Here is a 26,200-nt window from a genome sequence, read left to right on the forward strand (position 1 = left end):
AAGTTCTCTGTTCTTTTCCCTCTATAGTTCCTCTCGCTCCTCGAATAACTAGCTTGTATAATTTCTTCCAAACCAAATCATGACTGTCCTCTGTCCCTTTTCTTTTTATCTGACTGTGGAAATATTGTAACTTTCATCACAATGCAGAAAGTATGCATGTGGTTCACTAATTTAACCTCACTGTATCCGTTATCACACCTCACCTCACAACCGCTGTCCACGCTTCTCTCCCTACCTTTCTGAAGACGAAGGGTTCCTCGTTGTATGCTGGGTTCAGGCCGTTGTTCATCACCATGCGTGTACGGAACTCCTTCCTGATGGTGTCCGTCGGCAGCCCGTACATGTCGACCTCAACGTATGTACCGATTTTCTTATCTGACAAGAACTGTCCAGAAAACACCTGAAGAAGAACAGAGGACATAACAATGAGTATTAAAAAAGTGTAAAGTGGATCTTGACATTGTAGGTATGAGTTAAAACAAAGAACCATCAGCATTGCCAAGTCACCAATATTAAAGTACAGATGAGTGTGATGAGGCAAAATCTTTGTTTAAAAGTAAATCACGTTTTGTTTAAGTGAAATGCTGACATTTTTTTGTATTTTTGCTTTTAGTGAAATATTACGAGCTTGACAGAAGTGTCGGATAACCTGACCTGTACGCTGCAGGTTGCAGCAATAACACCATCCACCGGTGTCTCTGAGAAAGGGTCAAACATCCTGTCTGACCGCCGCATGAAATCTGGCTTCAGCAGGTACCTGAAACACACACAAACACAGAAAATGAATGGAGAAAATGAGTGCAGAGCAAAATCAATCTACCTTTCAAAAACAATATAGGATTTTACTATTTGGGTTGGACATCTAATAAGATCAGCTGCACAACATTTGATTTCAGAGAATTATAGTTTAAACTAAGCTCTTTTATAATCTACTGGGAACAGGAAGGTACTACAGCTTTGTGTGGGGGAGCCCGTGTGTGTGTGCGTGTGCGTGTGCGTGTGCGTGTGCGTGTGCGTGTGCGTGTGCGTGTGCGTGTGTGTGTGTGTGTGTGTGTGTGTGTGTGTGTGTGTGTGTGTGTATGCGTGTGTGTGTGTGTGTTAACCTCGGGCCCGGCAGAGTGACATTAGTAATGATGAGTGTCTTCAAAAGCTCTGATCTTCCCACATATGAGATTTCCAGCATTAGCAGTGAATCTCTGCCCTCAGGGACAGTATTAGAGCCGAGGGACGGAGACAGTGATGGAGAGAGGAGGAGATAGATGACTGCAGAGAACTTTAGAGGCGGGCGAAGAGGAGCTCACATCCCTGAAGCACTCACTGGCTCCCGGGGCAGACAGTAGCTATGGTTGCTGCTGGCAACCACTAATGAGATGTGACATGCTTTAATTGATGAGCTTTAGAAAGGGGCGGAGAATGGAGGGATAGGAAAGAATGAGCGAGTGAGAGAAGTGAAGAGCTGTTCTCACCCGCAGGAGCCGTTGTACTCAAACTTTCCCTGATTCAGCTGCATGGACAGATCTAAGAGAGAGAACGAGAGGAGACACAGAAATCAGCTGCTCACATTACCTACAGAAACATCAAATATTTTTTTTCAATGTTCAATTCACTTCCTATGCTTCATTTTCTGTGGAAGTACTTCTTTGCTTTTTTTCACTTTCCCCTAAGCATTGCACATGCTCTGCTCCCAGCAGGCCATATGGTCCGTCTTCTTTTGCCTCCAGCCGTGGGGTAGCAGCTGTCTGCTGTCAGGCATCACTCACTGTATTGGTGTGTGTGTGTGTGTGTGTGTGTGTGTGTGTGTGTGTGTGTGTGTGTGTGTGTGTGTGTGTTTGTGTGTGGCATTGACACTTTATGAAAAAATGTGTCGGTGTGTCACGAAAACAAGAAAAGGGACAAGGGATGCTACAAAATGACATACAAATTGTTGATGCTTAAAGGCTCAGTTCACCAGAAACAAACCAGACCACAGGGTTTGATGTGGACAGTTCTCAAAAGACCAATTTGAAAAACACAAACTTTACAGTTTTTGTTGGAGGTTCCAGGAAAAGATATCTGACAAATTTTGCATGACTAGATTCCACTGTCATTTACAGTGAGATGACAAGATTTGTTGTAATCTGGCTGATGTGACCCATTAAGCCAACATATCATTTCAAAAAGGATCTTTATTTGTAATTAATTTTAGTTCTTCTTAGAATAAGCTTGCGCTTATTTGGAGATGTGCATGTATAAATTGGTCTGGTGATGACACACGTGTCTTCATGATGCTCACAGTATGATGTATGAATGTGAGGTCACAAGTTCATCTTCTGTACTTTTTTGAATTAGAGGGTCGATCAGGTGCTTACATCTGTATATGCTTGTAATATGTTCATGCTGTGTGTGGTGTATGGGTGAGAGGTCAGAGGTCCTGTGTTTGGTGCTGTGGTACCTGGGGTCTGGAAGTTGAGTGAGACCATCTGGCAGCCTGCGTTCCAGAATATCTGAGGCATGTAATTACTGGAGTCCACCCGGCCTCCTTTGGGGTAGATCCGGCTCATCTGACGCTTGTTGTAGCTGCACTGAAGTTCAGGAAAAAAAATGAAAAGAGAGAGGGGGAGCATCTGTGTTCCAGCACATGTGTGAGTATGCATTTGAGCGCTTGTGTGTATATGTGTGGTAAATAGACTGCAGCACTATTTTTAGTGTGAACAACCTGGGTCAAGTAGTTCCATTGGGGGGGGGGAAGAGTCAAAGTGTGCGTGTGTCAGGCCAAGTTACACAGTCCAAAGGCACAACGGCCTCAAGAGGCCTCATGTTATTTCCGACAGCGGCGCTGCAACAAATATGTCTGAAAAACATCAGCTCTGACCCACCATCAGCTCTTATTGAGGTGACCTCAATCTATTAAGTTAAAAGTCAGACTTTATCAGACAGCTCCACCCAGGTGAGGAACACGGCTTTCTGTTTCCTGTTTTTAATTAATAGCTATAATCTTTAGTTTCAAGATCACAACGTATCAGAGGTCAATGTTACAATGTGAAAGACGTTCCTCGTAGTGATGAACCTACAGAGAAATATCACCTGACTCAGCAACTCCACTCGTCTTTAAGTCTTAAGTGTCAGTTTGTTGTTCAGCTTCTGGCCTTCATCTATATATTTACTGTTTTGGTTCACTATTATTGCACCTCTAAATGTCGTTTTGGATGCAACAGGCATCTGTTTTTGACAGATGGCAACCTTATTTGCAGAAACTAGTATCAGGACACAGTTTGCAAACAGCAAATGATCATAGAATAGTAGTAGCTGTTGAAAAGCCAAATATTCCCCCCCAGGTTTAGGCGAGACAAAAAAGAGCTAAAATAGAATAAATATTGGGTTTGAAATTGCTGTGATGACAGAACATGAAACTCAAATGACTGATAATGATGCTACATTACAGCTGAAAATGTTATTCAACAGTTTCTCAAACGTATACTGTGATATTTCAGTGTTGTGAACTCAATTTGTTTCCTCTGCCCCCAAGTGCAGGTTTGAAGTTTCTGGTAGTGTGGAACAGTCAACTTAATCATCCTTTAATACTTAAAGAGATTTTCTTTGGCACATAGTTGTTAATAGGTACATACTATACTATAAAAAGGCCTTTCATGACATGGTGAGAAAAATGTAGCACAGCTGTGACTGTGAGCTCAAAAGATACTTGACAAACTCTATGGCATTGGTCTTCAGGTATCCCAGACCAACAGACTCGTTAAAAGATGACATGTTATGGTGGATGTTCTTTTCTGAAAGACAGGGAAGAGAGAAGAAAAGAGTTTATGACATTGTGTTTTAATCCAGAGCCACACGTGTGACTGAAATATTCATTGAACATCCTTCGTATGGATTTGTATTCTTTGTATTAATGAACAATAATCTTTCAGGATCACAGTCAAAACAAATGTGAAATTGACAAAACAGTAAGACCCGGAGAAGCTTACCCTCTGCCATGTCGAAGCTCTGAAACTTGATGGGTTGTGCGTAGTTGACCATGGCTGACAGATATGGGTGGATGTTTGTGGTGGCTCCAACATACGTGTACTGAGCTATCAGAGCCTCCTCAACGTTCTCCTCTTCTCCCCCTTCCCCACCCTGCACAGGACAGGTACAATCATACATTCTTAGGACACTTCAATGTATCTGATTCATAAACCAAACATCATGCTTTTCCCAAGATGTAATTCGTTGGATGTAAAGGGAAAAAAATGTCGTTGCAGTCTCGCCCTTGCCTTTTTGTTATTTTCTTTGTCAGATGCTTCTGAGATATCTGTGGCATCTGTTGCTTCTGTGGCTTCTGATATCTCTGTCACATCATCATCTGGCACCTGGAAACAGACAGAAAAAACACACAAAGACCTGAATTTAAACGTTGCCTCTTGGCATCAATGTCAGCACTTTCATTCTTCCATGATAATCATTGATCAAAAAAGGATCCTATAATATAAAACAACAAAAAAATTTAAAAAGAGAATATTCAAGGTGAAAAGGAACAGTGTTGTAACAATTTCAAGTAAAGACACACACACCTTCTTGATACTGTTGGTGCGTTGTTCTTCTTTCCCGGTGCTGACAGCGTTACTTTGAGAAACGCTGTTGGCCTCTTTCTCACTGGGTGCCTCTGATTGGATGCTGGGAGCCTCTGAATTCAGATCCTTATCCTCAGCCTCCTTTTCTCCTACACAAACAACCACAAAAACAGATTAAGTCCAGAGCACTGATTTTCCATATCCAGGAAAATGTTTTCATTGATGCGTCGGCTACAAAGTAATCTCACCTAACTGAGCACCAATACACCATTTTGAAAGGGTCTTTTCTTTAAACATTGTTATCATAATGACATTAAATGAAATGTAATTAGAAAGCTTATTTGTGTCATGTTCTGTACATGTCATCATTAAACCCCTACTCCTTCACTACTCTCTAATTTCAAGGAGTTCTAAAGTTTGAACAGTTTGAATATTAAACCAGTGATCATCAACTGGTGGCCTGCGGGCCACATCAGGCCCCCAAAGCTTCCCATCCGACCCCCAGAATACAAATAATTGTGGGTGATTAAATAATAAACATAAAAATAAAACAACAAGGCTGAAATACTTGCATTAGGTTTATGTGAGAAATCATATTCCCCACCGACACCAACTTCTGAGCATCGGGCTTAACAGCTGTCAGGCTTATGTGCAAGAATATTATAAAGCCCGGCCACCACAGTGTCTGTCAAGAAAAAAGATGGCCTTTGTACAAATGTAGTTGATGACCCTGCATTAAACTGACCATTCTCTGTGTCCTCTTGAATCTCCTCTCCCATGATGATGGCTGTAGTGTTGGTCTCTCCTGCCTCCATGTGTTTCTTAAAAGCCTCCAGCTGTTCTGTATGACACAGACACGCACATGACTTGTTAAAAAACATAAATCATAAAAGGACAGCAATGTATCAGGTCATCAGTGTGAGTTGTGTACTTACTCTGTTCAACCTCAGGTTTTAAGCGTTTGTTTTTGATGAGGATTTTACGTTTGAGGTCATTTGGAGAGGGTAAAGGGCGCCCAGGCTCAATCTGCCCAAAGGAGAGAAAAATCACAAGTTCAAATATAAATGACAATCATCTAAATGCAAACAACTCTGAAAGACCTTGTGAAAGACCTTGTGAGAGTCCTTACCGGGAAGTTTTCCAGAGGCTGTTTGAGGAGGAGATCCCCAAAGATCTCCTCACAATACTTGGCCATCTTGTACTGCTGTGGTTTACTGGTGAGACAAACACAAAAACAGAGATTTATATTTTTCAGGCCATTATTCTTTAATATCTGTAAAGAATAATGACAATTGCAAAATCACAACGCATCACTCCTTTGCTAATAACTAGTTGTATACAGACCTGCAATGGTTTTCAAAAGACAAAATAACAGGGTAATCTGAAGTGACAAATGCGGTCTCCTTGATAGCTTGAATAACATCCTGTTGGGGCAGAGAAGAAGAAAGAAACAAAAGATAAAGATGAAGCATGAAAGCAAGAAAAAGAAAAAGAACGGTAATGAACTAGGAACACACCAAGACTTGTGCATTTCATACTCTCAACAGCAGAGGGCAGTGATACTTCATTCAATCATATTGAACCAAAGCTGGAAGAAAGCAGTCTTCCTCTGTTGTGTTTGTGTATTTACCTTGAACAGGATGTCTGTGCACATGGCCTTGCCGTGAGTGATGATGGGCTCCTGGTCCTCTCCTTTTCCATCCCAGCAGTCCAACTCCACACATCTGACAGGATGGAAAAACACACATAAACCTTGTTTTACTTTTATTTAAAAAACGTTTCACCAGGAAAAAAAACTCACTGAGATTAAGAATCTCCTTTACAAGAGTGTCCTGTCAATGCAGCACATTTTAACAAAGCAGATTCTGCACATGCAGACACCTGCTGATGATGTACCCTCATGTATTGTCTGTGTAGAATAAGATCAGCACTATGTTGGGTGTTAATGTGTCTGCCTTCACGAGTATCCACCAGTCCATGACACACTGTTGTTTGTACCTGGATCCAGATAGCAGAACCTGGCGATACATCTCCACTGAGGACTTTCCTCCAAATTGTCGCCCTGTCAGGTACGTGTTGTGGGAGGAACTGATGAAGTAGTGGGCAAGCGGCTGGTCCATTTCTTGGTACAGCTCCAAACGGTCCAAGAAAACTGGAGCATTTTCATCTGACATCAGGTATCTGCAGAAACCGTCACTGGACATGCAGCCTGGAGTAGACAGAACGAGGAGTGAAAGTAAGGCCGAGGGTTTAAGAGTAAAGTAGCTGAATGACTGCTTATGACTGAAGGCAGTAGTGCAATCACTAGAATTAGAACTTGTAATCATGAATTCAATTCAAATTTTAAAGAAAGGTTGCCGATATTGATCTAAGTATGCTAGATTTATTACAGAGTAGCACTACCACTTCCTGCAGCTATTGTAATGATCAGAGGAAATAAAGGCATGCTGAAAATAAATTGTCACTGGTGTGCAACTGTGCCGGTGATTTTATATGACACTGTAGTTTTAAACGTTCACAGGCAGATGGCAGCGCAGTCTAAAGTAACTCCCAGCCTCTCGTTTCCCTCCACATCTTTTACCTTTCTTCTTGAGCTCTTCATCTCTCTCGTATTTCTCAATGATCTGCATCACCCTCTTGGGGTCGTAGAATGGGAACAGAATCTCATTTAACCGGGGGTCACGCTGGTTCTGAGGGGCAACACATGCACACACAAGTTGATACAGGAACATATCGTCGAATTACTTTCTAACAAATGAGATGCAACAAATTGGCTTGAATCGACACAAAGGACAGGGGGTCGGCTTAATGCAACAAGGGACAAGGTGCCAAAGGTGCTCAATTCAAAAACTGTTTTTTCCTTATTTGAATTGCTTTCAAGGATATCAATGCAGTACATTGAAAAACTACCTCATTAAAAGCAGAATGTATCAAACTAAATAATTCTAAGATGTTGACAAGAAACTGAGAGCCACACTAACAGGTGCAATGATTACGTGTTTGCTTAAAAGCAAAGAGGTTGTATGTGTTGGAGAGGTTCAAGGCAGTTCTACTTAATCAAAACAGCATCAAAACATTGTTACAATGTGGCTGCCCACTCATGCAGCCAGGTGGGAATTCATCTAACCAAAGCTTTGGCTCCACTGGCTGGTCTTGACCGTGATGAGGCAGCACACATGCAGTGGGAGACTAAGCAGGTATTCAGCCACACAGAGGAGCACAGCCACAGAAAACAGACGCAGACAGCAGGAAGCAACAGGATAAAAAGCCTCTACCCTCCCATTGCCATGGCAACACCAATCAGACACAGGGAGGCAAGCCGGGGAATAAGACGAGGGTGGGAATGCAGGATTGGGGAGTTGGTTGAAATTGCCCTCACAGGCTGGCTGGAAGTTAGTAGTTCTCATTTATTGAAGGTTCATGAGAAGTGGCTGACGTCCAGTTCAGCTAGAAGGCAACTTCTAACCAGAGCAGGAGGAGGGAGTGGGCGTAAGGCAGAGGAGTCGCAGAGAGGGCAGGGGCAAGCAAAATACACAGAGAAGTTAATGAATGATAAAGAGCTTACTTCATTCAGAAAGCTGACTAACTGGTCTACAGTTAAATAATCAGTTTTGTTCCCATTGCTGCAAAGGAATTAATTAGAAAACAAAAAGTTATGCTTCTTTAAATAAACATCCTCACAGTCATTCATTCTGTTAAAATTAGAAAGCAGTCTTCAAAAGGGCATCAGACTTGAACGTTACACTTTTAGTAATAATATGTTAATCTTGATTTTCATATCATGTTTTATTGTCAAAGCAGGTTAGGCTGTTCAGACATTAGTTAGTGCAGCAGGCGCAGAAATATTTGTCCAGATTATTTCAACATGATGCAGTAGCTCAAACTGAGGGAAGATTTTAAAGTGAATATCATTGCTTTATTGAGGCGCAAGGTAAAATGGTTATACTAAAATGCAAGGGATCTACTGCTAAGTTAATTATTTGGAGGATTTCTTTTGCCCTAACTTTGAGTTACTACAATATCGGTACAAGTAACATTGGCAAATAAGAAGGAAGCGTGTTAAAAAAAGGAATCTCACATCTTCTTGAAGAGTTCCTCCATGTCTGTACGAGGGCAGATCTTTTGTGTGAGCATGTAGAACATGTCAAAGGGGAAATCTTCTGGTTCGATCTCATCATTCTGTGGAAGATAAACAAGCCCATGTTCATTAACACAAGGGCAATACAACTATAGATTAATGTGACATGCATGCTCTATCTGACTGCAACAGTCTAAAATCAACTTTGCTTGACCTTTCCACTCGGGAGGCCAAGATCCTTCAGAGCCTGAAAAATCCCCTTCTCTGTCTTTCCTGATGCAAATGTTCGAGTAATGCTGTAAAAGGAAGACAAATATGTTGGCACATTGGTTGTTTAAGGGCCATCAATTGGCAACAATCTTGAGTTATGACATTTTTCACAATAAAAGCGTTCAGTATATTGTGCTATATTGAAAAAAAGCAAATTACCTATATCAGTAGAGAAATCATCTTTAATATTCCATAACTCAATATATCTATCTATCTAATATGCCTTTAAATGTATTCTTACCCTCTTACAGGAATCTTGCCATTCACATTAGTCAGGAAGCACATTCTCATCCAACTAAATGAGAGGAGGAAATGAAAACACAGAGAGCGGCAAAGATTAGAAAAAGGGTCGATTTTTTACAAGAATTTATGACATGCATTTGAGAGAAAACTTAAAGTATTACTTCACTTTTCCAGGCACAGAATCTAAATAATTAAGGTTAACTTGGAGAGTTCTATTAACTGCACTCACTGTTTCTTCAGGCAGGTCATTGGACAGACGTTGTTGGCCTTGAAGTTGTGTATCACTGACCTCAGACCCTCTATCCATTTCTGCCAAAAAACAAGAACAAGGATTGAATGGGCACTCTGCCAACACATTGACTACAGACCACACAAACACTGCATCCAAGAGGGTAAGATTGTGTATAGAAATGGGTGTCTTCTGGGAAATTAACACAAGTAAATGGACTGTCTATTTTATACACACAAACAAACACACCAGTGGGGAAATGGCTAGAGAGCAACACCCCCCCCCCCACCACACACACACACACACACACACATGAAAACATACATTCAATGATGAACTCCGAGGGCTGTAGCAAGGCTACAAACAGTGACATTAAACAAACAGTCAGAGAGAAGACCTTGTCGCTCTACGTGAACACACTGATCTCTTCATCAACAAAAACATAATTGAGGATAACAATCTAAACATTTTTGACCCTTCTTACTTTCCATCTCTGTATATGACTTTCTCCTATGTAGCAATTGTTCTTCTGACATAAGTATTAAAACATTAACTAGATAACACGAGCAGCAGGGGATGTCTGTTTGGACATGTGGCGACCAGGAAGAACAGGAACATATGTGTGTGTGTGTTTGTGACTGTGTGTCGGCTGATGTAAATAACCCTGTCATCTCCCGAGGTCTGCTACTTAGGGCCACTTGCATGCTGTGAGGTGCTGATGGTGTCATGGTGTGTTTGAATGTGTATGTGTGTCTGTGTCTGTCTGTGTGTGTGTGTGTGTGTGTGTGTGTGTGTGTGTGTGTGTGATAGAGAGAATGAGGGGACAGAATAAATGCGTTTTAAGTTGTGTATGTGTACCTGAATCTATGTGTCTGTTTGGGCTCTGTGTTGAAAGGCTGTTGTATGATATCATTGGCAGCCCTGTGGCAGTGAACTCCCTGGAGTGCCAACATCATTTAAAACAGCCAGCACCACAAAAACATCCCTTCATGGGAAACACATACACACTAACACTGGTGCCAAGAAAAATCATTTTCAGTTCAATCTGGTTTGAAACTGGTTATGTTTTTGAAATGAAGACATTTTTTCTTCAGATCCAACACTGAATGCATTACATAACCAATTCATTCCTCAAGGCTAGCATTGTGCTTGATTTGTATTATCATAGCTGTGTGTTTTTTTCACTTCCAGAAGGAGCTTTTACTTTTCACAGCACTTCAATCACCTTCACAGCCAAACTATTGTCCATGACATATTGTGTAGAAGGTAAAAAAGATGGTGGGGAAATCTCCGGTAAGGGATGTGATTATGTAAGACCCCATTAAACTCAGTGGATCTATTGGTTACTCTTTTTGTGTATTGAATCACATTGTGTGAGATGATATTGTCATGTGGTGAGTTAGCGGCGTGCAATAATCATATTCTTCTGCAATAAATGGAAAAAAACAAATATTAAAAACAATATTGGACAAATCCTGTGAAGGACTAGGTAAATCGAGAGGTATCTCAATGTATTAATCCCGGACTGACAAGAGTCTGATAAAGAATCACTCACTATAAACTGTCAAATTATTCCATGACATTTAATAACTGTTAAGTCTTTGTGCAGCACTGGACCTGTCGCTATAAAAATCTATCTCACTTTGACTGTTTTCTACTCCTCCTCCCAGGTTATGTTTGTTTTGCAATAATATCAAAATATAAGGCCAGTAATATTCCAAACTATTAAAAGCACGTCAATGAGCCACATTATTGAACTTGATCCTTCTATTATCATGAGCAGCGGCATTTCAGACTATTTTGAGTCAATCCCACACACAACATCCTGCTGCAGTAAATGCTTACTATTGTGTGAAATGTGTATTAATCTCAGCTATAAATAGTCCCAAACAAGTGAGTAGTGTTTTAGAAAATGTGCAGTGCCCAGCTGTTTAAGGAAAACACTTTTCCTTGTAAAATGAAGCCCATTTTTGTGACTAATTATTCAAGATTAATATCTCTATCAGGAACAAATAGGCTTTGTGCCACAGAGGAAACCAAAAAGTTATATTATTTGTTTCTGTCTTTTTATAAGAATTGTTGAAATTAAATTAAATAAAACCCCAACCTTCTGCTTTGAAGAAGAAACCCCAACATAGGCTTTAATTCTCTTAATGTAGCATTTTCATCATGCCACCAATGACTCTGTGAAATTTGTTATTGTTTCTTAGTATGTTCAGCCTTTAAATATGGATCAATTCATCATTTCATCTGCAGATACGTTTGTGTATTGTGGACTATGGATGGTTAGCACAATGTTTGTATGTATGCCAGCAGGGGTCATCATTAATAAAGTCTGCATGTTAAAGAAGAAAGAAGGCAGTGGAGGTGCCATCTATTTGTGCCTTAAAAAATATAGATAGAAAGAAACTGATTGAGAAGGTGATAAAGATGGAGAGGTTTCTTTACTCCATAAAGCAGTCAGATTTGCCCAAGAGCTTTTTCCTTAATGAGCGGGAAGAGAAACAAAAAGACAAAAGAGAGAGAGAGACAGAGCGAGAGAGATACAAAACGAAAGACAAAAATGATTAGAAAATAACTATAAAAACACGGGAGAAAGCAAATGGGTGAGACAGAGAAAAATGACTCATTCCAAATGTGTCTATTTATCAGAGTGAACCAAGGCCAGATCTGCTGTGTGTGGGAGGCGGCATATGAACCATTCACCTGGCAATTTGCTTCGTCTGTGAATCAAATATCTGCTGTGTTCTATTAGCCTTTATGTCATGTGGAAATGTTGAATGAACAAAGGATGTACTACAGATGCTCAGAAGACTTTCTGGTTTCTGGACCACATATGTTTCCTAACCGTCATGGATATGAGTCAAAATGCCATCTGTAAAAAGTGTCTTGATTAGGGGGATTATGGGAAGCCAGCAGGCAGCTTCTGCAACCTTGCTTTGAGCGCATGCAGAGAGCATTGATAAGACAACAAAGGATGCTAGTATATAAAGATATACAATACTGATTTAAAATATGAATAAAACTGAAACAACACTTTCTAGGACTGCACGTCAACAGTATTATTTCACATCCTCAGTCATAATTATTAAAGTGGAGATCTGTAAAAACAACAATGCATGCGTGTTTTTACCCTTGCTGTGTCTGGATTCTCTGCGACCATGAACATGAAGCTGAGGTTGACCAGGTCTGTGCCGCTGCAGATGCAGATGATGCAGCCCTCCAAGTCTGCCTCGGTTTTTCCAATGGTCTCAAATGACGACAAGATCTTGGGGTCCTGCAAAATAAAAGGAAGCGAGACAGCTTAAAAGGGACCCTGTCGGAAAGACATAAAGATATGTAAACAGACACAGGCAGAGGAACATCTTCGGTAAGAAACTCGGAGAAAAGAGAAAACATATACTAGGTAGTCGTTCACATTATTGTACATTCTAAACATGTTCGATAGTCTGAGACATTGGCCCTCACTTATCAATCTGGTGTAGAAACCAATGCAGATGTGCACTTCTCATCTGATTAGCCTACTTTCCAAACATAACAATTTAACTTAAGAAGATCCTGATTCCGTCTTACAGCCCCCGGATTTCTTTATTCGTTATTATATCACATGAAGTGGCATATCAGCGTATTTATTATTTAAATCTCCGGACATACGGATTAGTTATGATCTAATGTTGATGTTCTGTATTCTTAAATATTTCATATTTCAGAGGCTAAAAGTTGTATTTAGTATCCTCTGGAGGTTTTTCTGTCCTTTTAAGTTAACTGTTTTTAGTTTTTCTGTTTTAATTTGTCTCAGTATTTTCTGCAGCGATATTCCTGTGCGCATGAACGTTTAGCATGTAATTACCGAAAGCAGCCTCTCTAATCTTTAATCTGTAAAGTAAATTGATTAAACAAAAATCATTCATAAAATATAACACAACTAAATAAATCACCCAACAGCTTGCGCTGCTCAACATTATTTAAATAGCAATGTAGCCTACAGAGATCGTTTGAGGTGGAGCGTAATATAAAATACATTTTAGATGTCTTATCTAACAGTAAATCTGTGAACCTCTATCTATCCGTCTTAACAAGCACTGTTATAGTGTGATCTAATTATTCTCCGACGCAGACAGATTCTCTGCACCGCAAGTGCACACTGAGTTGAAAACGTGCGTACACGAGCTGAGACCTGGCGTGGGATTTGAGCGTACCCTCCACTCACGTCCAAATTGATAAGTGCCGAACTTTGCGTGGAAATGACCGTACACCCATTTTTCTGCCGTACATACGTTTGATAAGTGAGGGCCATTGAGAGTAAGAAGAAGAAATGTAAAAATAATAATCCAAAGGGAAGTGTTCATTTCTTGCTCTTGTATTTCTGACAGTTAATAGTCTCTGACAAGACAAGAAACCCCACCATGGATGATATTTGTGTAAAGTTTATGCATAAAGGATTGAGAGGGTTAGCAGAAATGACTGTGACTGAGATATTACACTGTGATGAAAACATCAGTGGATAATGTGATGTAAACGGGTCAGCTCTATTAGCTAAATAACTTACTTTACAGAAACAATAATTTGCTTTTGGGGTATGATAAATGAAGGTAATGCAGACCAGCTTTATTTGTAAAAGCCAGCAGGGGGGACTCACCAGGTTGTAAAAAAGTCTGAAAACCTTTCAGAAACGACCCTACCTCTCAGTTGATTTGGTACCTCTGTAGACAATTTCCTGAGTTTATAATGTGTTTAATAATACAATTACAAGTTAACTATCATTATTTTTTAGCATTTAATCAAACATGGTCTGAAAAAGAAAAGTAACATGAAATAGGGTATGCTTTAGGGTGGGCTAACGTGTCTTTCAAAGTCATAAACAGATAAATGTTGTGTTCATAATAGGATTGCACTTTAGGACATTTTATCAGATGCTCATTTTTTGTCAGGATATTTTGTAAAGCCAAAATTAGCATTAGAATAAATATCACAGATACTTTTTCTTAGGGATGGACATTGCTAACAAAGCTAGAGCTAGCATTAGCTAATCATTTCGGGTTTGTCCCCACCGCTTTGCAGGTTTACCCTTCTATCTAATGATGGGTAAAAATAAAGGACAGCAACATTAACCTCTTTTATTACGGTAAGTCTTTGGGACCCTATAATTGGTAATTATTAATAACATGAATTATGGCTTATTGCTTTTTTCCCCCTACTTTCCTCCAGAAATCACCTTACATCATCTCATTTGACAAAAAAACAGAAAACCTACATTTCTCACTTCTATAATTTCTAAAATGTCATAAAACAATAAACACAACAAAAATCACTTCGGCTTTCTAAGACACAACATAATAGAAATGTGACATTTACATCACCCTGATTATATTCTACAATCATCATTACAGTTCAATCCCCTGTTCAATCAGTGAAGAAAACAAAAAAACAGCAGTCAGTCTGCCACCATCATCATCACCACACAAGACAGTAAAGTACTTTTGTTGTACGATTGAATTAACGGCAACAGGCAACAGGCTCTCCCGTCTCAATGCCTCAGCCAGCAACCATCCAATACAATTCATCTCTCCCAGCTCATTGGATTACGTGAAACAGCTCTGGGGGCTTGTGTAACCGAGTTAGCCTCTGAGGAGAAGCCCTGCTATCAGTTCCTCTTAGTTTGCTACTTACAGGACAGCCAAGAGCCTTTGAACAAACAGGAGGAGCTGCTATCAGGCTGCAGTATCTGTGTACGTGCCCTTACACATGTACATACACACACGTCTGCACCGTGCAAACAGACCACCTCCTGCTGTCAACACTGCATACACAACATGGTAATCTCTGTGTGCTCACTGCTCTGTGTACACAAGTGTCTCCTGTCAGCCTGCTGACTTCAACTGGTTTGACTGGTTTGCATCCCAATTAGAGGCAGGCATTCCCAAAGAGCATTTGTTTTTGCATTTATTTGCATGTTGCAAAATACTACAATATCACTGTCACTGTCAATATTTAATATTTCATTTGCAAGGAACAACACCAGATTTGCATTTGTGTCTGGCGTGGTATCAGCTAAAAAATAACTGATTGGTTGAAAGCTGCGGTGAAAAAATATAGTAATGTAGCAAGTTAATTAAATATATCAGGTTTATGTTCTTCTAGTTCCTTGTGAGTTGGTAAAGAGAAGCCCCGCAGTGAGAGTCCCAGAACAGTCAGTCAATAGAAGAAGTCACATTGCCTTGGCTCGGTAAAGCATAACTTAAGTGTCTGAATGTGGAAGTGAGCCACTGAATGATGGGAGAGATGGGTTGGTGAGTGTGAATATTGTGAGGACATTGTGTTTCCCTGAGGTCTCACCTTTGGGACAGCACCAACTCGAATGCTGTTGATGAGGGAACACTCGAGAACCTGGCCTTCCTGTAAAAACCATAAGGAGAAAAGATTTATTTCCCAACAAGAGATAGAAAAGAAGGTGTGGAGGAAATGACCACAGGTGGAGTGAGAGATGGAGGAAGACATTATGAAACAGTAGAGTCACAGCGAATGATTCTGCGATCATTTCTGTGATTTCAGTTTTTTACATTAGACATTATGATAAACTATCATTGACTATCTATTTCTCATAATAAAGTTTCAAGTCATATACACATCCTCTGTGTATTGATGTCAGATCAGCTGTTCAATTGGTTCAATGAAGGAGTTTGATTCACAATGTGACAGTCTGCAGTGTCCTACGACATCGCACGAGATAAGCAGAGACAACAACAACAAAGATAAGACAACTTATTCTTTCTCAGACAGATATGTTCCTGTAAAAAGCAGAGTGTGAGGTTTTACCTTCCCCTCACTCTTCCAGGTGATGAAGAAGCCAAACTCGTCTACTCTCATCTGACAGTTGGGCTCAAACATGAACGGGTCCTGTAGAGGAGGGAAAAAAGTTTTATATGAGAGCAGGCGTCATCATTCTTTTCATTCACAGGTTCTTTTGACACGGAGAGACATTAAACAGCCTCCCTGTTAAACACACACAGAGCTCACTCAATGTACTCAGTGACGCATGAACAGGAATATACTAACAGCAGCCAGCTTTTTAGGGCTGTGCATCTTCACTGGTCTCACACTCGATCCAATTACCATGTTCCTGTCACTAATTTGATTTGATTCAATTCAATATCACGATTCATCACATATCGCGATGCATTGTAGAAACGATTAATTTAAACACCGCTATAGCTTATCTTAACTAAAAATATATAATATATATACAATATATAATTCACTCATCTGCTCAAAGTTCTATTTGTCCTGATAAATGACTGTGTCAAAGTGTTAGTGTGTTATTGTTTTAAGGGGAAGAGCCTGACACACTCACACACATCATTTATTATTAATTAAAGATATTGCCTCCTGTGTGAATAGGACTGAGACAGCAAGCTATTTGGTTCTATCATGTGTAATCTTAAACCGTCATTAAAAGCAATTAAACAATCCTATTTCCATTTAGGATACATTGAGACTTCTGTAAGCGCCGTTAAAAGCTTGACTTGCTTTCATCTGAATCAAACCTGACAGAGGCTTCAGCTGCACATCGAGAAAGAGGACTCTGTGAAAGAATGGTCCCAAATGAGTCCTGACTGTTAAAAACGTACAGCAGGCTCGTATTACACTTACAGACGGCTTGTTCTTGTAAAGCTAAAAGGTTTATGGGAACACTCAGCCTTTCCACACACAAGGGAACAATTAGCTGAAGATCCAACCATCTATGGATGGTTTTGATGGTTTGAATATGGTGGTCCTCTCCCCTACTCAACATGTTGGCATTTATGGTCAAGTGTAGCTCAGCATGTGTGTGGATATGTGTCTGTTGATCCCTCTCTTTTCTTGTCCTGTCCATAACAATGAGCTTTTAAACTTGTAAAAAAAAAAACAACAAAATAACAGATAGTGTTTACAAATATGAAATAAAGACCCTTCAGAGAGCATAAAGTAAATGTGATTTTGTCTAACAAGCATGCATTTAAGGCGAATATCGATTTGAGTAACCATGTCAGCAGGCCTCTATATTAAAGGGATAGATATTCCTTTAAGGCATCTGCTGTAGCTAAGATAATTCATATTGACAAGTACCTCATACAACCCCACCTCAAAAATACTGAACTAACGATTCCTTTAGGTTGAGTCAAGTAACATGTGTTGCACGTCATGTCACTGACACTTCAGACCATCTCGTGTTTATCAGTAAATGACAGAGAGAACTCAATTTTATGTATTTTTTAATTATCTTCTTTTCTTATCTTGTTCTCATTAACTTTATGTCATATTTTTTGTTACTGGTGCTTTAGCTAAATGTCTTATCCTGTTTCCTATTTTCCATGTCCTTTTAATGTTTGTCACATTTAATTTGTTTCTTTCTTACATATGTATGAAGAGGAGTGCAGAACCCACACACTGCATGTATAATAGGCTCATATTTCCCTTACAGTCAACTTAAATATATATCTTGTAAATTACAGATGCATTCGCAAGGTGACTCTTTCTAAATAACTCAGTCGATATCACCACACCAAAGTTGTGAACTGATTTTGGGTCCTGACGGGATATATATATTTTTTTACCCATTGTATTTTATACCTAATTTGGAATCGCACAGTCACAAATAATTACACTGTCATCAATGGTAAGACAACTTCCAGTTTTCCATCTTTTTAGTTTATATATATATAAAACAAAACAATAACAATATTTTTTGTGCATGTGTATAACCACAGGTGTTTAAAACTTAAATATGGATCAAATGGAAAGAAGGTTGTCTCAGATTTATATGTAATTTCCACTTTGTTAACAATTCTTCAAATGTGGTTTTCTGAAGCCTCAAAGAGAGGGCGATCTGTTTAATTATAAGGATTTAATTAAAATATCTTCTTAACACCAAAACGCGTAATGACAAACCCAGAACAAACGGTAGTTATTAGCGTCCAGGACAGCAGTAAAAAAAAAATTATTCTCTTTAAATAAGTGTTGGCTTGTTTTTTGGTGTTTCACAAGCCTGACCTGTTTTTCTCTCTACCCTCATCAACAGTCTGTCAATAAGAGACTGTTTAGTCCCCATGGAAACAAACTATCCGCTAGATCTCAGTGATTGATTTCTAATCAGTGAGACGGCTTCCCCCTTCGACATACACACACACGCATATATACACACACGCATATATACACACACACACACACACACACACACACACACACACACACACACACACACACACACACACACACACACACACACACACACACACACACACACACACACACACACACACAGGAAGTCTTTTGGCTGTTAACTTGACTGATCACTGAGGGCCTCATGCCGTATTGACCTCTGACCTACTTGCCTTTGGAAATGTCACATAGGTGACAAACATCTGAAATATCTCTCATTAGAACAGAAACTGATGCATTATTGGTCATCTATAGAGCATATTAAGGTTCTTCCGCTGTGCTCCACATATGTTGGGCTAAACAGAAGAGGTAAAGAAGTCACATGACACTTAGGGTCAGCCAAAAATTAAGAAAAAGTAAAAACAAAATAAGAATGCATGAGGGGAAAATCTAGTTATAACACAACTGTTTGTATTAAAGTAAAACTGTAACATCATCCATTGGTACTCCAAAATGCCCCTGCAGAGACAATTTGTTTCAAATGTTTATTTTCTAAAGAGAAATAAGTACTATATGTAGCATTTAGAGATTCCTGCATTGATAGAAGTCCCTTAAAATGCTTTGAATTGCACAAAAACAATGCAGGAATACACAAACACACACGTGCACATCACCTGTCTCAACCATCTGTTACTCTATGGGGTGTCTCAGAGGAGAATGTTTTGTGTAAGAGATCCGTGCTGTTTAGCATTATTGTGTGTATGTGTATCAGAGGTAATTATAAAGAGCATGTGTGTGACTGTGGGTGGACTCAGCTTATGTCGATCGAAGCAGATGTCCCCTGCAGGCGATGTATTTGCCATGCAACAGAGCTAAAGCTATCCACTAGCTCACATACACAAAGATTGTGCTTCAGTCAGAATATATCTTTGTAAACTGCTTAGACAGAGTCCATATTGAACAAATATCAATCAATATAAGGGATTAATAACATGAATGATATGATTAAATCATTAATTGCAGTTTTAAGGGGGTAGTGGTATCTCCCCTGTGACATCTAATTTGAGCCTTTAAGGCAACTGACACAGGTCGACCTTATTAAGATTCAGGCCAGTCCTAACCCTGTCCTGCCTCGGCCTGGCTCATATTCACAGCAGCAACACACTGAGGAGTCTCTTCAGAGGCATGCCGGCCCAGTTTCTCAGCTCTCTTTGACACGCCCGTGGATTTGACAATGCTTTTCCCTACACTCTCTCCAGTTTTTCTCCTCTGCCTTAGAGGGATCCTCCTCCCACCCATGGTTGCCCGCATAAACGGAGAGGACTGAGGGGATTTCCTGATGTGTGCAAGGCGACTGTATCCGATCGTATCCTTGTGTGTGTGTGTGTGCCGCCTGGCAAGTGTGTGACACACTTTGCTTTTGCTCAGCTAATGTCCTAGCTAAGTGTCCTGATTAAGTTAGTCAGAGGAAATGTGGGCAAAAGGAGAGAAGGATGAACATGGGGTCATGTATGTATATGTATATTAGTATACAGAAAACAAATATACTGAGCTTATAAAGGGATGTTTGATAATGATGATGATGATGTGTCATTTTGGTCTAAGTGATATTGCTACTGGAAATAAAAGCAAAAACTGGTTTGTGGCAGAAACTGAGCAATAGTTTAATCCTATTTTGTTAAATTTTTACAGTTTGTATTTTGTTATTATCTTGTTACAGCATAGTTTTGATCTGTTGGTGTTTTTGTCTTTTGCACTTTAACTGTGTGGTCATATGATGTAGTAATCCTTACACATTTTCTACTGATTTCAATCATACGAAACATATAATAATCAATGAAGATCAGGGAATACATGCGATCAAATCAATAATAGTCTATTAAAAACGAGCAATATGATCTTTCTTTGAGATCTCACACAGACACTATTTTTTTTTTTAATTCTCAGTGGACTTGCTGCAGACAAGCAGTCGCCATGCTCACTTCTCTGAATGAGACTGATCAACATGACTTCTCTACACCTACATAGCTCACTACAATAATAATTAATTAGGTCAAAGGAAACACCTTTCGCTAGGTGATGTGTGTTTTTGTGTTTTTGTGTTTGTGAGTGTGCATGCTAATGACCGACCCGGGGACAATCATTAAGCGTTAAAGACGATAATGGGACAGAGCAAAGACCTTCCTCTTTGTCAACAAGATTATTGACAAAGTCAAACTCTGTGCAGAGCTAAACCTTCATGTGTACATCAAGGATTGTAAATTCCATTCTACATATACTAATAATAATATAATAAATATACCATAAACAGGTTACCATTCTGTTCGTTTTCACATTCACATAATTATTTATTTCAGTGTAGATACCTCACAAGACATACTTCATTTTTACCTCATCAAACCTGTCGAAGGAGGCGCCTTCCTGCATGAATTCAGGCAGGTGCTTCTGCCAGTTGAACTCGTAGGACTTAGTCATGGCTGCTCACAAACCTGAGACAAACAAGGGAGAAGAGAGAGACAAAACAGACCAAAATGTACTAGTTAAAGCACTGCAACAACCAGGTGTGAAGGATCATAGAGGTTTCAAGGAGGGATTGTTTGTTTCAGTATATTATATGCACTACAACGGTCTTCCTCTGTCTTGTAGTCCAAAGAAGATGCTTAATTCACTGAGCATTGTTACTATACAAGGCCCTCTAGGGGAGCATCCTAAAAAATCTTCTCCTGAGAGGTAGAAGAAATGAACAACAAACCAGGTACAAATGAACAAGATCAGATATGTAGGATTTGGGGGGTATTAATAGTTCAAACACACGAGTAGAACTCAGATTATTAAGAATAAAAGTGAGAACAGATCCAGTACTTAAATTTTCAAGTGTGTATATCCTGATCACTGGCCACAAACAAATCCTGAGTAGAACATTATAATCCTTTAAATGTTTTGGACAAAAACTTGATCCAAATGATAGAAAACTGCTATGTTTTAAACTAAAACAATGAGCATGTATAATCAACAACACAAAATGTTTTATTGGGATCCACTGTACTGGTGTTTGGGTGACAACATTCAAGGGGAGACAGTAAAACCTTTAGCCAACAAAAGTCAAAACTTCAAGACCCCTCTACAAACAAATAAACTGCAGCACAACGCAGAGTTTAAATTTTGTACATTTTTACACCTAACTTTAAAATTTGACAAACCGAGTTGAGAAGAAGTCCATGGTTACATTTGCCTCTTCTCAGAGGCTTTTATTACTTGACTGTCAGCTGTTGATGTGCATACTTGTATATTCCTTTGGAATATATCCAGTTGTCAAACATTAAGCAGTGCAGACATTCTCTCAGCAGATATGGGATTTTTTAATAGACAGTAATTTTAAACAAAGTCTAGACTAGATTATGGGCTAGCCTTCGACTAATGCGCAGAAACGTTCATGTTTTTTTTTTTTAAAAGGAAAACAAATCAATCTGTGTGGTTATAAAAATCTTTTACAAGGCTCTGTATTGCAATCGTTTGATAATGCAGTTACTGGCACAACAGCACTTTAAAGTTGTGAGAAAATTTGCTTTTTAGATTAATTTTGGATTCAGGAAGAACACACAGAAGTTGCACACACAGATATGGAGTGAGACACACCATAGTGTTAAAACACTGATTTATAGATTATTTGGACTCATTATTTATTTATCACACTATAATTTGCTATATTTAACAATGTAATTGCACATTGATTATTCTTCTCATAGCGTGCAGGCCTATACCTAATAGAAATTGAATAACTTCTGGATAAAGCTTAAACACACAGGATGAGTGTATCTGACAGTCACAAAGCATCTGAGGTTAGAATCTAGCAGAGAGCCTGAATTTGCACCGTACTTTCACACACACAAAAAAAAACAACTAGTCAGGCTTGGTTCATGTGCCACACCTGCACGTGCAGCATCACACAATATATCCAGCTCAGGGAGGGGAGGGGGTCTTTTCAGGAAACTGCTATATTGTTGATAACACCACCCAAATATAGGCTCTCTTGACGTCAGCTGCAAATGTGTCAGGCAAAACTGAGAACATGACAGCCTATGTATAGTCTGGGAGCTCAGACGGTATTAAGTCATTATGGGAATACTGTGAGATGTGATAAGGATATTTTTTAGTCTTTAGGGTTACAATAATAATCACAGAGGGCACACGCTCTAATGTAAAGAAAATCCCATGTAACAAAAACAATATCCTTCCCAATAGGAGATTTTGCAATGTACTGTAGATAATGCTGCAAAGGTGTCATGAAGGTGTGATCATTTTCAATGATATATGAGTGTGTGTGTGTGTGTGTGTGTGTGTGTGTGTGTGTGTGTGTGTGTGTGTGTGTGTGTGTGTGTATATATATATATATATATATATATATATATTTTTTTTTTTTTTTTTTTTTTTTCAACAAGTTTTATTGGTGAAACAATCCATTTTCTCTCCCAGCAATAATCAAAGTGGAAGTTGATCAACAGGAAGAAAACGTGGTAGATAGAGAATGGTTGATACAGAAGCAGTGAGAAATAGCTACAGAGTGTTCAAGATGCTGGAAGAGAGAAAGAGATTAAAGGCAAGAGACAGATAAGAGAGAGGCTAGAGAAAATAAAAGCACAGAATGCAAATGTAGATATAAGGCCAGAGAGAGGAGGCAAAGGGGGAGGGGGGGGAGAGAGAGAGAGCGAGAGAGAAAGAGAGAGAGAGAGAGAGAGAGAGAAAGAAAGAGAGAGGTGGAAAAGAGAGCTGAGAAGCTGAAATAAGAAGTGTATAGATAAAACAGAACAGTTGTGGGCAGGGAGAGATTGACTAGGTAGACAGCTGTTTGTGACATGGTGGGGGAGCGGAGGGGGGGGGGGGGGGGGGGCAGCAGGGTGGATGTCTGCTTTTCATGTTGGGATCACAGATCAGAAACCACATCAAAAGCAGACATTACAGAAAACTACAAGCAGCTTGGGCACCCGGCATGACAAATGCAGATGAAGAGAGGCTTTTCAGATGTCAGGAGCATGTTCTTCGAAAAAATACAGAGAATCAAAATGGCTCGATGATTACTCAGGAGCGCCTGAGAGCTAATCCCACCCCAGTGTGCAGATTCATTAAGATATAATGACTCTTGATTAGGGACGTCATTATTCTTCAAATCAACGATTGGATTTCGACTTCAGATTGTATGATCATGATTAAACTTGGTTTGTTTTGTAATTTACACTGAAGAGCATATCTATTCACCTTCGCTTGCACAGTTAATTTCCATAATGGATATGACAATGTATTATTTTGTTCATCTTCAGGGACACAGTGCATTAAATAATAAAATAATACTGTTAATAATCCAAAATATGCCTGATGTAATAGAGATGTGAAATTAATACATATATAACCTTCTAGCTTCTCAATCATATCAAGCAGAGCAGGCATTGGCAAAGCAAAGCATGTTTCAGAGAAATATATTTAGTGAAGAATATGGTGTAAGACAAAGAAAGAGTTGTAACTTCTTTAGGTAGAAGTCTTTATGGTTTGTCTGAGACAACACAGATGCTCATGCTCTGCTGAAATAAGTCTATGTAAAATCCATATAGTAAGTATTTTGTGCCTTGTGACAGTGCGATGTAAGCCTCGAGGCTTTTTCGAAATTAAAGTACTCGATTGATTCAAGGAATCGTTTCCGCCCTTGGACAAACCAACTAATCACAGATTGCAGATCTGCATGTTAACAGCATATCAAAGGATTGTTTATCTTAATGTGTCGAGATACAAGCTCAGCAGTATGTCTTTTTCAGAATAAGGGCAAAAACTAAAATGTTTCTGCATGCAAACAAATTTGTTACAATAATACAGTTACATTTCTTTAACCTCGAGGTGAAAGTAACATTTACACACCCATGACTAAAGGAAGCAGGGGGATTTCCCACATCTGTTGATCTTGTTAAAACTTTGTCTCTGTCATCCCTGCAGTGACCAGGATATCTTCTCAAGTACAGCCTCGAGCTCTTGGTAAGTTATGCTGCATCATCTTTCAAATCATACTGAGAATCACAGATCCTGCTTAAGATTTTGATCATCAAAATGGCAACGCTCAATCTAAATACTGTGAAATCCGAGAAGTCACTAAGAAAACATATCACTACATCAATTCTGCAGTGTCACAAGGGGAGAGGCCAGGGAAAAAGGATCTAACACCATCAAACCCAGCCCTCCTCCATCTGTGACATCCTACCAGGGGACCACAACACAGACACACACATCCTGTCAGGGGAATGAAAACACAGATGCACACTTCCTGTGGAGATTAAGAACTGAAACCAGGCAGAGCGCCAAAAACACAACCCACAGAGAGAAGGCGAGTGTAGATGTGCTACACCCTGCGTAGATTAGCAAATAACACTAAACCAATTCTGAGAGAAATGATTATGAATATTTAGGAATTTAGTAGAATTAGGAATATTGTTTTTAATGGACTCCTGAGTCTGTCGATGAAGATGATAATATTCATAATCATAATCAGATTCTAAATGATTCAGATAGAACACTCACATGGCTAATTTGGACTAATTGGGTTGTGCTGTCCTGTGGTAGCCTAGATCTTTCCACTCTCAACAGTATGCATTAGATAACATTTCCTCAGCGAAACGAAATCTGTCCAATAGGAGCAATGCATGCAGAGGTTCTGTAAGGCCATGGCAGCGCCCACACCGGGCGCATGCTCCTGGACGTGTGAGTGTGCACGTGAGGAGCCGAGGGAAGCTGAAGGAAGCGAGTGAGGTCCGAGCCCCCTGTCCAACCCCTGACAATGAGATAATTACGATAGATAGGAGCCTCGTGAGGCACACTGTTCCCAGCCTCCTCATCTAAAATGGCAGCTAGGGTAACACCCAGCGGTCCCACACCTCATAAACTAAAATTAGGCTACTGCTACATCAGTCAGCCAGTGGTGGAAGGGTTGACTGGGGACACGCTGAAATGGACGAGGGTGAACAACACACACGCAGTGAGACATATCTGACGAGGCGGGCACATGAACCAAAGCTCTCCTTAACTTAATACCTGTTGGGGATTAAAAGGGCTCAAACATTACAAACAACATGTTTTGCAACTCTGCCCAACAGAGTGAAACTCTGAAAACTGAGAGAGAAAACAGGCTTGTAAGTCAGACTCACTTTCATGCCTCATTTGATCTGACAGAACAAGTCATCACCTGATGTTTTTGTGTTACCATCATCATGCATTCATTTGAGATTTCACCTTATCTAACCGATCTGAGCAATTGTTTTGGACCATACTGCTCGAAAGACATTCAGCTAATGGACATGAGGATCTTAAAATGCCTATAAATGAACTACATTTCTGAAATATCACAGAATAATCTACAATCACAAGTTCTAAAGATCTTAATATTCCAATTAATTAGATGACTCCCGACTCAGACTCTGAGAAACCGAAACTGAGTTTCATGGACTACAGATTACAGAAAGAAAATCCCCCCCCCAAGCCTCTTTCTTAAATACCTGTATCTTTTTATTTTGCTTTTAAATTGTCAGTTTTGTGAAAATAATTCAAATTGTTAAGGCTTAAATGACCTTTTATTTCTCTGCTCTCTGTTTTTTATTTGATTTAGTAACTGACTTTATGGCACTGATGAGTGTTCAACTCCATAATCTCTCCAGTATAAATAAA

General features: G+C 39.5%; 1 protein-coding gene across 2 annotated transcripts in view; it reads right to left on the reverse strand.

The window, feature by feature from the left end:
* The window catches only part of LOC109982923 (1-phosphatidylinositol 4,5-bisphosphate phosphodiesterase beta-4), a 66,001-nt gene that overhangs the window by 12,857 nt on the left and 26,944 nt on the right, over positions 1-26,200 (reverse strand). For both annotated transcript variants that reach the window (XM_020632392.3, XM_020632390.3), the window contains exons 4-27: positions 20,894-20,991; positions 16,181-16,261; positions 15,701-15,760; positions 12,498-12,641; positions 9,365-9,444; positions 9,134-9,187; positions 8,837-8,918; positions 8,623-8,723; positions 8,110-8,167; positions 7,126-7,234; positions 6,543-6,753; positions 6,175-6,268; positions 5,889-5,968; positions 5,674-5,758; positions 5,480-5,570; positions 5,290-5,385; positions 4,545-4,693; positions 4,248-4,343; positions 3,960-4,110; positions 3,680-3,764; positions 2,432-2,556; positions 1,467-1,518; positions 655-757; positions 236-400 (exon numbers count right to left, since the gene is read on the reverse strand). In XM_020632392.3, coding sequence (XP_020488048.2) covers positions 236-400; positions 655-757; positions 1,467-1,518; positions 2,432-2,556; positions 3,680-3,764; positions 3,960-4,110; positions 4,248-4,343; positions 4,545-4,693; positions 5,290-5,385; positions 5,480-5,570; positions 5,674-5,758; positions 5,889-5,968; positions 6,175-6,268; positions 6,543-6,753; positions 7,126-7,234; positions 8,110-8,167; positions 8,623-8,723; positions 8,837-8,918; positions 9,134-9,187; positions 9,365-9,444; positions 12,498-12,641; positions 15,701-15,760; positions 16,181-16,261; positions 20,894-20,977 — 2,436 coding nt within the window. In that variant the 5' untranslated portion in view covers positions 20,978-20,991. The remainder of the gene's footprint in view (positions 1-235; positions 401-654; positions 758-1,466; positions 1,519-2,431; positions 2,557-3,679; positions 3,765-3,959; positions 4,111-4,247; positions 4,344-4,544; positions 4,694-5,289; positions 5,386-5,479; positions 5,571-5,673; positions 5,759-5,888; positions 5,969-6,174; positions 6,269-6,542; positions 6,754-7,125; positions 7,235-8,109; positions 8,168-8,622; positions 8,724-8,836; positions 8,919-9,133; positions 9,188-9,364; positions 9,445-12,497; positions 12,642-15,700; positions 15,761-16,180; positions 16,262-20,893; positions 20,992-26,200) is intronic.

This window comes from Labrus bergylta, chromosome 15 (genome assembly GCF_963930695.1).
Source record: "Labrus bergylta chromosome 15, fLabBer1.1, whole genome shotgun sequence".
In the NCBI taxonomy this organism is placed as follows: Eukaryota; Metazoa; Chordata; class Actinopteri; order Labriformes; family Labridae; genus Labrus; species Labrus bergylta.